The sequence below is a fragment of the Lepidochelys olivacea genome (genome assembly GCF_965140295.1).
Source record: "Lepidochelys olivacea isolate rLepOli2 genome assembly, chromosome: 3".
NCBI lineage: Eukaryota > Metazoa > Chordata > Testudines > Cheloniidae > Lepidochelys > Lepidochelys olivacea.
The window spans coordinates 196,767,927-196,784,309 of record NC_140413.1 but is presented as its reverse complement, the minus strand read 5'-3'; the positions used below and the strand labels follow the sequence as shown (position 1 = coordinate 196,784,309).

Below are 16,383 nucleotides of genomic sequence, written 5' to 3'. Positions count from 1 at the left end.
GACAACACACATTTTTTGGTTGAATATGCTCTGGATTTTCTAAATCACTATGAGAAAGTCCAATTCCAGTTGCTTATTGTATAAAACAGTGTTGAGCTTCGATAATCTCAAATGCAAAATAGGGTAAGAACTGGAGAAAGCAAAAGGAAATTGATTAAGATAGAGAAGTAACTATTATTAATACCTTTGTTTTCACCTCTGGCTAATTTTCAAGCAAAATATCTCAAGAAAACTTACAGGAATAGGCCAGATATCTATCACCTCCTTATATGACCCCACTGATGTAGTGTCAGAGCACATATTTAAAAGAAGAAATAGCAATCTCTCTCTCTTTTTCTCAATTTCCCCCTACCTTGTATGAGAAATAACTTGATAACTATGTATTGTTTCTTTTTTATATATGTATGTTTTGTGTACACACATACAGGTATGCATGTGAAAAATTTCCTCGGGGAAACCTAAGTTGGAGAAATGAGTTTTACATACGATAGTTGGCAAATCTAGGATGTTGTGTTTTAAGGGAGGAGTGACATCATTCTAGATGGAAGACGTCCCCTGGCAAGAGGCTCCAAAATTTAAGAAGCCAGTCCTTAAAGCACAGGCTGCAAGAGAAGGCAGGCTGTTCAGAGGACAAGTATTCCATTCTAGTAGGGAGTGAAAGTTTAGAGAGATGGGGATGTAACAGGAAAGAACAAAATATGGGGAGACTGGGCAGAAAGAGGCAAGTGAGGATACATAGCAAAGGGGTAACAAAAAAGATGAACAACCATTTTTTTGTGTAGTGACACTTAAAGCTGATCACGACTCCGTTTCTCTGATTCACACACTCCTTCCCTTCCCCCTCCACCCCCCAAAATCTGGGGCCTTGATTAACGGAACAGTTAATACTTAAAATTAGCTTTAGAAGATTAGCGTTCGCTGACAAATTGTTCTTGTTAAAAACAATTCCGGAAATTTCTTTAACATACATGGAATGTGGACACTTTAAATATATTTAACAAACAGGACCATACAAATTTGGAACTATTTAAATTTAAGTTACATTGAAAAACATTAAAACATTTTGCACAACCAAAGTACACAATTTATTTTTTTAGAACTACATTAGTAAGATTTTTAAAAATTTCAACTTCAGTGCTGAAGCAGTTTTAAACATGATGCACCTTTCTCACAAACATCGAAGATATAGGGGTATGCAGAAACATTTAAAGTGATAAAATACTAACCAACATCTTCAGAGCAAGCTGTTGATTAGGAAGCTGGATCAAACATTCCAATATGCCACACTGTTCCCACTTACCCTGCTGCCCTGTGCTAATGAAGATGTGAACAGATGTTTCCTTTTTACAGTATATGGATATTTATGTACATAGCAAGGGCAGATACACGTGCATAGCTTGCCCCAGGGCCCTATGTCTGGGAAATGACGTGTGATCTGTTTATCTAGGTTCTTGCACAACCCCCATGACCATGGTATCCACGTTAAAAGTAAATGCTTTGATACATATGTGCAAATATTTGCTACATAAAATATATAATATAAAAATATTTTCCAGGCCTGTTGATACATTTTAATGGCTCTTTTGACTGTGTGGGTCTGATTCTGTATGGTGTTTACAGTGGTGCTGGAACTAGGGGTGCTACCGCACCCCCTGGCTTGAAGCAGTAATAACAAACCACCAAATACATGGGTTCTATCATCAGCACCCCCACTATAAAAATTATTCCAGCACCCCCAAGCGTTTAGCGCCTTCAAATCCAATTACTTTTGTGAAAGCTGCTGGCACTCAGTACCTCAAAAGATCGAGCCCTTACTGAGTAATTCTTGTTGTAAAAGGACCATAGAGTTTGATTTTATCCTGTCTGTTTCTGCTTCTAAACAAAATCTAAATAATGAAATGCCCCACACTAAAACACCAGTGAGTTTCTATATCAGTTAACATGATAACTTTTCAGCATCAATCACTGAACAGTCGTTCAGCTCCACTGACTGAACATTTCAAGAGCATGTCAAAACATTTTACCTGACAGACATATTTATTCTTCCATTTGCTCAGCACACACTGACTGTTTTGCATCAGCTCCTGAAGAACAACAGAAAACAGAAAGAGTGGAGTTGGCTGTACACATTGTCACTAGTGGTTAAGGTGCTTCTGATTTTCAAGCATGAGAGATCAGCATGCCACACAAACAAAGATGCAACTGTTTTGGACCAGCCCACTACACAAAAGCACATTTATCATCACCAGGAGGGCTGATCCTTTATGAAAATTAAAGCTGTTGAAAGAGGTTTGAAAACCGGATTATTTGTTGCCATACTTGAAAGTTTCTGAAAGGTACCTCCAGTTCCTTGAGAGCATCACGCAGTTTTTCTGGGCGTTTGTTTTTAAGTATCCAAGGACAATCTCGAGCTGGGAATAAAATAAAATATATACATAAACAGTCAAAAACTATGTTTTAAGTTGGGTTTTTCTTTCTTTTGGTGTGGGGAAACAAAATAATAAGATTTATAGGAATGATCTTAAACATAACGTTATACAGAAACTTGCCTATAATTGGGGGGAAGTGGGTATGGTTTCTATTGTCAAATGATATCCTTTTGAAAGGCTCTGTCATAGGAACGGTTAACATGAAATATCCTTACCTACCATGATTTCATCATGGGAATCATGGATAAAGCTCTCAGGGCAGAATATCCTCCCCAACTGCTAAGCATTTGCCATGGGAAAGTCTCTCAAGCACAGTGTTTCTAGCTCACAGAGATGCAAGTTATCAACTCCCTCCTGACTCATCTTAGATATTATTATGTTGAATTAACATTAAGGGCAAAAATTCCAAAAGCAAGCACTAACCTGTGTCCATAAAATATGCATGCCTGGATGTCAACTGGTAATTGTGCCCTGCACTACTATTAGTATCTGAGCCATTAGGCATTTATTATTGAAAATTTGGTTCTAAGTGTCTGCCATGGCAAGCTAACAAAAAAAGGATCGCGGGGAGGTTAGACAGGAAGTTCAGGATCAGGGCATATGACTGCTTAGCTCACTTAAATGGGAATCATGGATACTTACGATTCTCCAACAATCTTACTAACTTTATTTAGATGCCTAACTTTCAGCAAACAATTTTGAAACATTTGGCCTAAGATATTGACCCTGCAGTATTTAGGAAGGCAAAGTTCCCTTTGGAGTTAATGGCAATAGCTGTATCATAGCTGAAAGATCAGGTTCTAATAACTTACTAAATGTCATTGTTTAAAAAGTGAGCATTTTCTTCCCACAAGAGTACATAACAAAAAAGCACGTGAAACTGGTAAACCCTCTCTCTTTATTTATCGGTCTAAACTATTTAAAGGAGATTTGGTGAAAAGTTTCGAGCTCTGAGCTGTCAGAGTTTGTATGTCAACTCTTATGCCAAATGAATTAACAGTCAAGTTTAAACCTCCCCACAAAACCAGTTTATAACAGAAATATTTTAAAGTCCTTCCGTCTTGCACTACGTATATCATTCAAAACAAAACAAAAAAGCACATGAACATACAGCTTCCCTTGAATTGGACCAAGCCAGTGTCAATAGAACTGTTGTGATAATTCTAATTAAGCATGTAAGATCACATTTTCAATAAGCCTCTGTATAAATTAAGAACTCTTATCTACATATACAAAATGGGAAATTGCTCAAACAAATACCAATGTGTATTTCCAAATCACCATTTGAGTACAATATTAGCCAGTGCAGCCTTGTCAAAAATATGGCCCATAAAGCGTCATGTGAAATTCTGTGCTTTGGGGCAGCCCTGATCTCAGCACAGAGTTCTGGTATTTGGGCTGTGCACTGACAAGTTGAATGAGGCCTGATAGGGGAGGAATCTTCCCATCATGCCACAGAGTAGTGTTGGATCATATTAAAGAAGTTCTGTATTAAAATCACAAATTAGTTTGATTCCCCATAGTTTAAATTCCAGGGTATTACTAAATAAGAGGTCTCTTGGTTTTTGGTACAGTTTCTCTCCCTCTATGTGTGAAACTTGCAAGCTGCTAATTGTGTTAGTACATTCTAAGACAGAGTCTGTTCTCAAAGCAATTCACACAGAGAGAGAGACTCAAAGCAATACTCTGTAACAACAGAAACAGCACCCAGAGACTCCCCGCCCTTTTGTTGTATTAACAATTGTGATTAAAATAGAGATAGAGGATGTATGTGGATGGATGCTTGGTGTGGATAATAACGGAATGAACAGGGAGGTGCCAGCCTAAGAATCCAGTGTCCATCAGCTGAAGAAGGCGTCAAGTGGAAATAACCAGAGGACCCCCCGGAGGGCAGACTGGAATCCACCCAACAGCCTCAAGAATGGGAGAACCAAAGAACAAGATAACATCTGGCAGCACGGAGCCGTCAGGAATGTGCCATCTGCTGATTGATTCAGCAACAGCATGATGAAGCAATTCCCATAGACTGGCATAGGAAGAAATTCCTATAAAAATGGACTCTAGAAAGTGAGAACTTTGGGGTCTGATTCTGCAACTTCCAGGAGCATCAGATGAGCATCTGACAAGGCCCTGCTCCCTCCTCATGTCCAGGCCACCTGGCCAGTGGCTTGGCATGAGCAACTCTAAGGCCGGTAACTATGATAACAACCTTGCAGAACCTGTGTGTGTGTGTATGAATGAATGTGTGAATAAACATGAGATTGAATGGAATGTTATAGCTATAACTAACTGCTTACTATGATTCTTTCTGTATTCACAATAAATGTGGTATTTTGCCTTTTTCCCTTTAAGAAGACCCTGCTGGTTTTTATTTTATTGTATAACAGCAGTAGTGGAGCCAATTCATGGGAGTAACTAAAGCAACATGGCTACAGGAGCTTATGCTCCCATTGCATGTCACATATACGAGAGGAGCGGGTTGGTGCAGCCGTGTAGTCCATATCTACTGGCTCTGCTCTGCCCACAGCATACCGACCCATCATATAGGGAGCCAGGCAGACCAATACTCCACAGCATACAAAGGATGTAAATCCTCTATATGGTTCCTTAAATTGTTCCCCGCTTTATAGCAGAACTTCACTAGTTTTCCTGGACAAAGGGCCCTCCAAGCATACTGGGGACTGGGTCCCAGGGGGATCAGTCCTCATGGGCCAAATTCTGCCACCAAACACACACACACCACACACCAATCCCACTTAAATTAATGAGAATTTTGCATATCTATTTGAAGGCAGAATTTGATCCTAAGACTAATTCAGTAAGGATCAGATACAGTGTTAAGGGAACTCTTACAGTATACATTTTATTTTGCAAAATCCCATAAAAATCTATTGGATTTTTCATGGCTGTAATGCAATACAGATTGAACACTAAAATGTGGCATGAGAAGGAGTAACTATCCAGTAGTTATAAAACTTGTGGTGGAGGGAAGGCTTTATTATTCAAATGATAAACCTCTAGCAGCATTGTGATAGCACTGTGATAGGATCATTAAAACTTCTTTTAACCAGCCAGGAGGAACATATAATCCAATGTGAATCCAAAAATAACCCCACCAAACAAATTAGGAATACAGCTGCTTATTAGCACCATGTTTCTTTTACTCCTATTGGAAGAATTTTAGTTTTGTACCAATGAATATTTAAATTCTTTCATTTATTTAAGATATGTATTGATAATCTGCAGACTACACTTGATAAGGAGAGTCCTGGATTATGTTTATTTCTGTTTTTACTTAGCAAGAGAAATGAGAAGCAATTGTGACTACCATACTCAATTATATAGAAAGTTACATTTCAATTACATAAGAAAGGTTTAGTTACATCTTGTGAATTATTTTGTGCTCGTTAGTTCTATGATATTCAGTCTTCTACTATATGGTCTGTGCAGAAAGTTGAGTTTGAAGAAAAGAGATTATTTTAGCGTTTTGCCTGGAGCAACAGCAATTAAAAAAAATAATACAATCTTATACCAACAAGTAACCTAGAAAATGCCCTTACATTCCACAAGCTGTTGTTTCTCTTCTAAGTAACCATGGTTCATTTGTGATACTAAAAAAGACAGGGGGAGGGGGGGAGAATGAAAAGATGAATGTTAACCCTCACATGTGCTGTCAGCAAATATTAATACATTAAAGAGAAGATTCGGACATTTTAATAAAACACAGAAATTTATACAAAATTAAGACAGCCCTGATTTTTTCACCTCACAGTCAGATATCTTAAATTCGCAGTGAAAGAAAGGCTTATGCAGCCCAACAGGTGGGCCAATATTACTGAGCCTCCAATCTCATCAGATAGTGAAGCGAGCTGCAACTGAATCCAGGAGAGAAGCTGAGTCAGTCTGTCATCAGAACCATGGAGACAGCATATTAACCACCAAGCTAAGTACATGGGATGATGCCCACACAAGCCTCCACTTTAACCTGGCCTGAAACAGGAAGTCACTGTTGCTGAAAAGACCTTTTGGGCCATCATGAAACTTCTAGGATTAACAGGATTAATCAGATAAAGAAAATTGATCATTCACTCTGAAATGCCTATTTCAGATATCAGGTAAAGATCCAGGAGGCTAACACTAGTGCATTCCTCTGCGTTTACGATGCCCTCTACTGGGATTCCAAAAAATAAAAAATTACTGGAATGCTCAATATCAAATTGATCATATCTGAAATGATACTATATTACATTAAAATTATATTGTTAAATAGTTTTATTAATTTTTCTTTATAGCACATACAAAATTGTTAGGTAGAAAATATAGACACACTGAGGCCTGATTGATGTTTAATTCATCACTGTCCAAATATAAGAGGCATTCAGTCATATCTATTGAAAGTTCATTTAATTATTTTTATGATTCATTTAATTATTATCTATAGTTTCTGTCTATTGGAATAAACAGTTTAAAAATAGATTCAGATTACCCGAGACAGAGTCTCTGTGATTGTTTCCTTATTCTAGAGAAATACAAAAAGTCTCTTGCATATTAAGAAGAAATTCATTGCTCAGCTTACTATTAGCCAAACAACTTGTTCCCAAAGCAGACCAAACATTTCAAAGTTTTAAACAGTTTTTTTTTTAATACAATTAATATTGTACCTGGTTCTTTCTTGTCATAGTATTGATGGATCCCAATGTCTTCATCTACATAATCAAGTAGAAATATTAAATCGTGATTGTGTGTCACTTGAAAAAATGTAGCACAAAAAATGAAATTGAATCACTTTTTAAAAAATTCCTCCTGGTGACTGGCAATGTTACCACTAATGGCCTGTAAATTGCAACTATTTTAATGGTTTTTTTGTAAATACTTGTGCACTTTGGGAAGCTCCCCTTCCCATGGTAAAAAGTTCCCATTTCTTGCTATGTGATACTCTAAGACATTAGACTTTAAATAGATAGTATGTTACTATAAATTGGCCCAAGACTGACTCTCTCATCCTGGCCTCGGGAGAGATTTTGGGGGAAATTCCTCAACTGGGGAAGAAGGTGGAAGGCATTTCTTTGGCTGGCTGATTTTAAAATAAAATAGCAGCTTCCTGAAGCTATTTAGAGGTTTGGAACGTTAGAATAAGAGCTGAGGAGATGGGTTAGTGGGCAACAGGTCAAAGGCGCACGATATATTCATCATATAGCTCTGCAATTTATCACATAGCTATCATTTCCAGAGATGGGATTTTATACACAGTATTTGTAATAAGCAAAAGCAATGTTAGGTTGGAATCCATTACAAAGAAATCTGAAAATAATGAACTGGTATTTAAAGATCTGGTTTCTCCCAACAAACAAAGTCTAACAGTTCATGTTTCTGAAATGTAACAGTTCATAACATGCTTTTAATTCCCATTATCATAATTAATTATTTTATTTAGGCTGCCAGGCTTTTCTGGACAGTCTGGCTATTGATTAAACATTTTATCTAGTTGTCATTACAACAGGCTTGTTCTCATAAAGATATGGGACACTGTGGGATATTGAGTCAATATTTGATTAATCATATTTTTGTATGGTTTTTAGTGTTACTGGAATGCACCTTGCTACAACTGTCATAGGGACTAGATGTCAAATAAATGTGGTTTTGGTATCGCACATTTCAAAACCAGTGGTCTGTTGAACATTGGATTTTAGCACTTGCAAAGCTAGAAGTATAAAGCTTTTTTCCACATGGATGGTAATTAGTCATGTATCTCAAATTACTTTGAAAACTGGAATGATAGTTTAATAAGATAAATGTATCTTAAGTATACCAGTTCTCCATTCAAAATTTTCAGCGCATGAGCAATAAAGTATTGTTACATATTAAGTACATATTATAATACTTCTGCAATCAACTGGAATGTATGAATGAATATCAATAAACTAGTCATTATAGTGAAACCTACAGTAAAGCAGCACACGGCTTCTTAAAAGGAAACATGAATTAGACAATATATAATCTTAATAATTTTTCATTATTGACAAAGATACTCCAGATCTATGATAAGATAAGAAGCTGACCACATTCTACCATACTACTTTTATATAATTTGCTTTCCCCAAGCTTAAACATAAACTGCAACTTCACATGAGTATTCAGAATTTTATATCAATTGAATATTCATTGATAGATTTTGTTATCTGTTTTAGGAAAAGGTTGGAATTTGGACACAGTTGATTTACCCCCAACATGTAAAGTATTCTTCAAAGACCACAGGTGCATCTCAGTCAGGCAGAAAGACATCTGATGGCAGATGGAAACTCAGGCCTATCAAAGGAAGGAAAGAAACAACATGTGCAAATTAATTACCTTCTACCACCAGTGAAACTGAAAGTCCCTTGGCAACTAAGTGGTAAAATAGGCTGCCATTGGAGATATTCTGAAAGCAGAATTATTCAGTAACCACACATACACACTGCTCTTATTTCTGCTCCTATGAATGATGCTACCTAAGAGACAAAAAAGTAGTCCTTTCTGTTATACTAAATGTACTATGTTGCTATATGTATTGTGCCAGACCAGTGGAATACAGAAGTCTGGTCGAAGGCAAATATATTGTCCACTAGATGAACAGTTTTCTGTTCCCTGACTGACCAGAGCAGCGGCTGCCTTAGAGCAATCAGGAACCTGCCAGAACCAATTAAGACAGGCAAGCTAATCAAGACATCTGGAGCCAATCAAGAACTTTCTAGATTCAATTATGGCAGGCAGGTTAATCAGGACACCTCGTTTAAAAAGGACCACCCATCAGTTAGTAGGGGGGTATGCAAGGAGCAGGGAGTGAGAAGGTGTGCTGTTGGAAGAGTGAAGAGGTCAAGTGTGATCAGGCTTCAGGAGGAAGATCCTGCAGTGAGGATAAAGAAGGTGCTGGGGGAAAGGCAAGGGGGAAGTAGCCCAGGGAGTTATAGCTGTCACACAGCTGATACAGGGAACATTGTGGACAGCTGCTATCCACAGAGCCCTGGGCTGGAACCCGGTGTAGAGGGTGGGCCCAGGTTCCCTCCCATCCCCCCCAACTCCTGATCGGACACAGGAGGACTTGACCTGGTCTGTGAGAAATACTAGAAGGGAAGGTCTAAATTGGAAAGGGATCTGCCCTGTCCCCGACCCACTAGATGGGACACAGAGACTGTGGGGATTGTTCTCCATTCCCCCATGCTGGCCAGTGATGAGGTTAGCTGAGTGGATGGCAGGTTTGAGCCATGAGCAAGAGTGGCCAAACTGAGGGCTGCTGTGAATCTCTGAGGCAAGCAAATCTGCCAATAAGCGCAGGACCCACCGAGGCAGAGGAGGAACTTTGTCACAGTACATATGGATTGTATTTAAATTCTAAGTAGCTATTACAATAGGATCAAAAACAGACTCTAAGGGCCTGAAATATACCATTTTGAATCATTGTAATTGCCTCTCATTTGTATATAAAAGTTGACATATTCAGCAACAGCAAAGTCGGTGATACATGGGAATGAATTTGAGATAATAAGGTGGTTGTTTGGTTTTTTGCTTTATATTTAGAGCCAAATTTACAACCAGACTCTATCTTTGTCCTTGCAGCTGTTTACACCATTACCACATACACGTGTGTCAAAGTAATAACTGTGCAAGCAAAATTAGAGGCTATTTTTTCAGGTTTGACCCCAGAATATTAGAATATACTTTTAGGGCTTGACCCTGCAAGCCCTGCACATAGGGAACATTCAGTGAAGTCAAGAGAGTTTTGAACATGAGATCCTTGCAGGCACTAGTAATTAATGTGAAATACCTAAAGTGATGGCTTTCCTAGATCAGAAACATAGGGAGATTATATTAAATTATTACCAACGCACAAGGACAACCGGTGTCAATCAGATAAAATGTCTGAGGTGACTTATTTAACATGATTGCAATTCTAACTGTTTTTTGCTTCTTTAAAGTGTTGTCTCTCCATATTCACAGTTGTGAGAATGAGTCCCCTTCTCTACCCTCTCTCCTCCCATGCCACTGAGCATCACGAACCTTCTGGAAAATAGTTTCCATTGGACCTGTGTGACCAACCTCTTGTGGCACCAAATATTCCCAGCGGACGTTACAAACAAGACCATGTGCCCCAACTGCCTCTGCCCAGTGGTCACATCAAAGTAGAACGCTGTGGAAGGTGGGCATTTAAAATGAATATGCAGGGGCAACAGTCTTGAAGAACCGTATTTTGTATGGTACTGGCCATGACCATGTTTTTCATTTTTGAGATAGGCTCTTGTTTTCCCACTGTGGGAGTCTAAATAGTACTACAACTGTAGCAGGATGGGCTGAGGAGTTCTAATTGGAACTGCCAAACCCCAAAACAAGCATCTGATATAAATGTCAAATCAAAAGAGTTGTATGACGAAAATATTAGAGACTTATCATGGATGTCACCTTAGTCCTGGTAAAGATTGTAGAAAGACGCTGAGATACTTTTGCCCTAACTAACATATAATATCTCAGTGCATGGCCTAATCCACTTAAACAGTGCTGAATGGAAAAAGCATTCCTTTTATATTGATCCCCAAAACCACAAAAAAAAAATCTTGCTGACTTCCTAAAGCCCTTAGTCCTACCCAAGTTCAAGTTCAAAACACACGACACCTAGTAAATGGAGTATAGTTTCCCCTGGGTGAGAATGAGTTTTTGGCAAGAACACCAGGAGATTGCTGGAACTCGGGCACCACTTTTGGAATAAGTATGGGATGAGGACACAGGACAACACTGTCCATGTGGAAGAGAGTGAAAGGAGGCTAGCCATTAAATTCTGTAATGCTCTTGTTCTTCTGGTAGATGTAACTGACAAGTGGAAGAAAAACAGGTCCTCAAGAATCACAAGGTTAAGGTCCTTGATAGAATGTGGTCTCTAATTGACGGGAAGACATTAATTAACCACTTTTCAGAAATTTTGTGAGGGTGAAAAAAAACAGAATCTGCCACTCACATGATAATATTGAGCTGGCATGCAGGATCACCTTGACAGAAGACAAGCGGCTGAGAGACTTAGGCACAATGAATAATCTAGTATATGGACGTAGAACCTGGAGATAGTGCTACCATCTGTTTATAGAGAAAATCTTTTCCACTTTTGAAAATAGTATTTCAACGTAAATGGATTTCTGAACTGCACCAAAAAATCGCCTACCCTTCAACAGGGCACACCAGATCACAAATAATTAATGTCCTGTGACCCAAGCTAAGAGGTGGAGCAACTCAGCAACTGTGGATTAGGATGCACAATGCCATCTTTCTGAGATAGCAGGTCCAATTATACCAGTAGGAGAGAAAAAATTCTCATGAGACCTTCATTAATGGACTCTGTGATTTAAATCCATTGAGGATCTCACTGTACAATATTGCTTCACTGTGCTTATGCTCTAATAAATTGGTTAGTCTCTAAGGTGCCACAAGTACTCCTTTTCTTATTATTAGGAGAGTACCTCAGCTGTACAACTGATATACTTTGACTTCTTACGACTTCAGGCTGCTTTCATTTTATTTCTTGGAAGGCAGAATATTCATTGAAATTTGCTAGACTCCTTTTTTTGGTTACAAGGAGTCTACATCTTCAAACCTGGTGGTCTGGTCTCCAAAGTATTCTCTCTGACTAGTCTTACAGTTTTATTCTGGCAATCAGCTTCTTCCAAGCTTGTAGGTTCACTGTCACTCATAAATTAAGCTCATTCTTCATTGCAAACTTCAAAGTCAACATTCACTCAATCGGATTATGATGACGAGTGAGTACAAAACATCTGCTAAACATGGCATCCTGATTTAAACTTCTCCAAGTATGAGAGCCAATCGAGACATTAACAGTTATGGTAATACTTAGAACAAAATTCTTGCTTTTTCATCTAATTATTACCATTATATTTTTGGTTTTAGTCTGTTTATGAGCCAAGCCTTGAGTATCAGAGAGATAGAAAGGAAGAGAGGAGCAAAATGGAAGGGCTGCATTAAGCACCAAAAGAATGCTTTCAAGTGTTTTTTTCCCTTGTGTGTCTGAGAGGAAAAGACAGAAAGGTGCTTTGCACTCAGCACCAAATAATAACTTTTGGAGACTTTTCCTATTTTTAAACATTTTCACTCCACTATTGGAAAAAAACAGTTGTGTAACAATGATCAAACTGAAGCAGCATATTCAAAATTACATTTTAGTCCTCAGCTGAAAAATGATGGATTGACTGTCCAGGGAAGCGATGTCCTCTGTTTATTCACAGAAGGAGTAAAAGATGGATCCTGCCACATATCCAAGCCTGATCTGGGAGGTACCACATCTAGGCGTGAGGGGCAATTCAGTTTATAGATCCATCCTATCCTTGGCCTCTATGCCCTGACTATCAACAAGAAGGCCAATCAGTACCAGTTGTGGAGATGGCTTGTTTTGGGGAAGTGATCACCAGTCCACTGGAAAAACTTTAACCATCCCCTAACCTGAGACATCTTCTGTTTAATAATATTTTACTCCAGATTGCATGAATGGAAGACTTATGTCCCTAAAATAAAATGTGATACATTACATGCGTTAATATTCACTATTATGGAATTATTCTCCTCTGGTAGGAAAAATATTTTAAGGAACTCAACCAGGCACAACAATCAAATTATAGCGTCTCAATATCTAACTACCTGATTTGTTGCACAATTTTCTTAACTCTTTTAAAAAAATTATTTGCAAAGTTTACATTTCTTTAAATGCATCAATTAGGCTCTGCTCCTGCAAAGACTTACGCACATGCTTCAAGCATATGAGATGTTCCATTGAGCTAAATTAAATTACTCATCTGCTTGAATTTAAGCAAATACATCTTTGCAGGATTTGTAAACACAAGTGCAGATTACCTTTTACATATGCCCTTTTCTTGCTTCTGGTTTATAAGTTTTGAGATCTTAATTTTTTTCTGACATTTGATTTCTTCATTGGCTTTAAAGCTCTCCTTAAGCTTGCAAAGTTCTGATTTAAAAAATTGAAAGAAAAAGAACTATTTTGCTAGGAAAATTTCCCAACCTATTTTTACATAAAAATAGTTGGGATATATGTCTATATAAATATATATACATATTTTTGCTGTGATGTTCATCAAACTATACATTAGCTAAGGCTTTTTCCAGAGTCCTAAAGTGAGCTCTATTTTAGCAAAATATCATCACAAACATTTTTTTTTTAAACCTTAGCAAAATTAATTACACGAGAGAATAAGGAAATGGCTATCATTTTTATAAGCTTCTGGACAGAATATCTCCCAAAGCTCAGTTTTGTTTTTGACTACTTTTTCCATGTAGGCATCAGAATTCTCTCTCTGTAATCACTGGAATTCATTCCCATTCTCATTGTCAAAACTATAACTGATCAGATATCAGGTGTTCGTTCAACCAATGAGGTAAGCCAGAAAACCACTCTACAATTCATTCTGTGTTTCTGTGATGTAATACCTGGAGCAGCAGTGATCAGTCTCTTTTTCTTCTTCATGACCAATTTCTCCTTCACCAAGGAGAGTAATTCCTTGCAGAACAGTGATATTAAGAAATGTAATAGTCAACTGTGTGAGATAAAGTTTGGATCCAATCAGAAACACGAGATAAGGAGGTATGTACTGTAGCTTTGATGAACAGACAAATACAGTATATTTCATTGTGCAAAATATGCAAAACACATTTTAAAAAGCTGAAACACAGAAGGTTCATATTTTTAAAGTAATCTTTTTTTTTTAATTTTACTGTAACTTGATCAACTATCTTAAACAATAGTTATCCAGTACAAACAAGTAGATTTATTTGAGCTCAATTCTGCTCCCATAGCAATTAATGGAAAAATAAACATTGACATTTATGGGAGCAGGATCATTCCTTTTATATCTGTTCACATGGATGTCATGTCTTGGGAAAAATATTTGACCTGAGTCAATGGAAGGCATTTAGAAACAAAATAAAAATGTAAATCTGGTTTTTAAAAACAAAACAAAAAAAAAAAAAACCTTCATTCGGAATCAGTTTGTAATCTGGTTGAGTACAAAAATAACTGCTAATATCTGAATATCTGAGTCATTTAAGGAAACTACTCTCTTATCTCTCAAATTTCATAGGCATGTCAATATTTTTCATGTAGGTGTTCCCACTTCCATCTGCTTACCATGTCTGGATACAGGAGAGCTGACAAGGAAAATAATAAATTAACTGTCTTTGTTGGCTTTGGCCCAAATGTCTAAGGGCTAGATCCTGCAAACGGAGCAATGTGAGCAGACACCTACACCTCAGCACAACACCACTGAAGTCTGTGGCAATCTGAGCAGGTAGAGAGATTTGCCTGCCTCAGTCTATTTGTAAGAGCTTCCTCTAAGTTTAGATCCAGAATTGAAACTGAACTTTCCCAAATGCAAAAGGTGTTTGGGATTTGGTTCACTGCAGAAATATCCCCAAGTCACACAGTTCTTATTTGGATTTAAGTTCTGGGCTTGTGGGGGCAGATGTGGTGTTCCAGTTCATTTCTGTATCTAATAATCCCTTGCCTGGATTTTATAGGTAAGAATTTACACCTCCTAGGAATAGGGGTGCCAACTTTCTAATTGCACAAAACCGAACACACTTGCCCCACCCTGCCCCTTTCCTAAGGCCCTGCCCCTCTTCCACCCCTTATCCAAGGCCCCACCCCCCACTCACTCCAGCCCCCCTCCCTCTGTTGCTCGCTCTCCTCCACCCTCACTCATTTTCACTGGGACGGGACAGAGGGTTGGGGTGTGGGAGGGGGTGAAGGTTCCGGCTGGAGGTGCGGGCTCTGGAGTGCAGCTGGGGATGAGGAGTTTGGGATGCAGGAGGGAGCTCCAGGCTGGGGCAGGGGGCTGAGGTGTGGCTCTGGGAGAGAGTTTGGGTGTGGGAGGGGGTTCCGATCTGGGGCAGGGGGTTGGAGTGCGGGTGGGGGTACGGGGTCAGGGAGGGAGTTAGGGTGCAAGAGGGGGTTCTGACCTGGGGCAGGGGGTTCAGGGTGGGGGCTCCGGCCAGGCAGCACTTACCTCAGGTGATTCCTAGTCGGTGGCACAGCAGGGCTAAAGCAAGCTCTATGCCTGCCCTGGCTCTGTGCTGCTCCCAGAAGCGGCTGGCATGTTCGGCCTCTAGGCAGAGGTACAGCCAGGTGGCTCTGTGCTGTGCGCACTGCCCATGCCCACAGGTGCCATCCCCACAGCTCCCATTGGCTGCTGTTCCAGGCAAAGGGGAGCTGTGGAGTACTCCCTGATCACCCCTGCGCCTAGGGGCTGGACATGCCGGCTGCTTCCAGGGAGCTGCACAGAACCAGGGCTGGCATGGAGCCTGCCTTTGCCCCACTGCACCGTTGACTGGACTTTTAATGGCCCAGTCAGCAGTGCTGATCGGAGCCGTGAGGGTCCCTTTTTCACCGGGCATTCCAGTCAAAAACCGGATGCCTGGCAACCCTACATAGGAACTCTAGCAAAGAACAGGTTTCAGAGTAACAGCCGTGTTAGTCTGTATTCGCAAAAAGAAAAGGAGTACTTGTGGCACCTTAGAGACTAATCAATTTATTTGAGCATAAGCTTTCGTGAGCTACAGCTCACTTCATCGGATGCATACTGTGGAAACTGCAGAAGACATTATATACACAGAGACCATGAAACAATACCTCCGGGAAGTATTGTTTCATGGTCTCTGTGTATATAGTGTCTTACAGAGACCATGAAACAATACCTCCGGGAGGTATTGTTTCATGGTCTCTGTGTATATAATGTCTTCTGCAGTTTCCACAGTATGCATCCGATGAAGTGAGCTGTAGCTCACGAAAGCTTATGCTCAAATAAATTGATTAGTCGCTAAGGTGCCACAAGTACTCCTTTTCTTCTAGCAAAGAACAAGCTAAACTTGAGAATGAACAACTGAAGTTTTGTTGCTGTGGGAATCATAACTCTGA

At 39.2% G+C, this 16,383-nt stretch overlaps 1 protein-coding gene across 4 annotated transcripts in view; it reads right to left on the bottom strand.

Moving 5' to 3' along the window:
- The window catches only part of WDPCP (WD repeat containing planar cell polarity effector), a 281,255-nt gene that overhangs the window by 174,815 nt on the left and 90,057 nt on the right, over nt 1–16,383 (bottom strand). For 3 of the 4 annotated variants that reach the window (XM_084623391.1, XM_084623392.1, XM_084623393.1), the window contains exons 2-6: nt 8,651–8,735; nt 7,091–7,135; nt 5,990–6,040; nt 2,341–2,411; nt 2,025–2,084 (exon numbers count right to left, since the gene is read on the bottom strand). In XM_084623391.1, the coding sequence (XP_084479517.1) occupies nt 2,025–2,084; nt 2,341–2,411; nt 5,990–6,040; nt 7,091–7,135; nt 8,651–8,711 (288 nt within the window). In that variant the 5' untranslated portion in view covers nt 8,712–8,735. The remainder of the gene's footprint in view (nt 1–2,024; nt 2,085–2,340; nt 2,412–5,989; nt 6,041–7,090; nt 7,136–8,650; nt 8,736–16,383) is intronic. The other variant, XM_084623394.1, reaches the window with a different exon arrangement.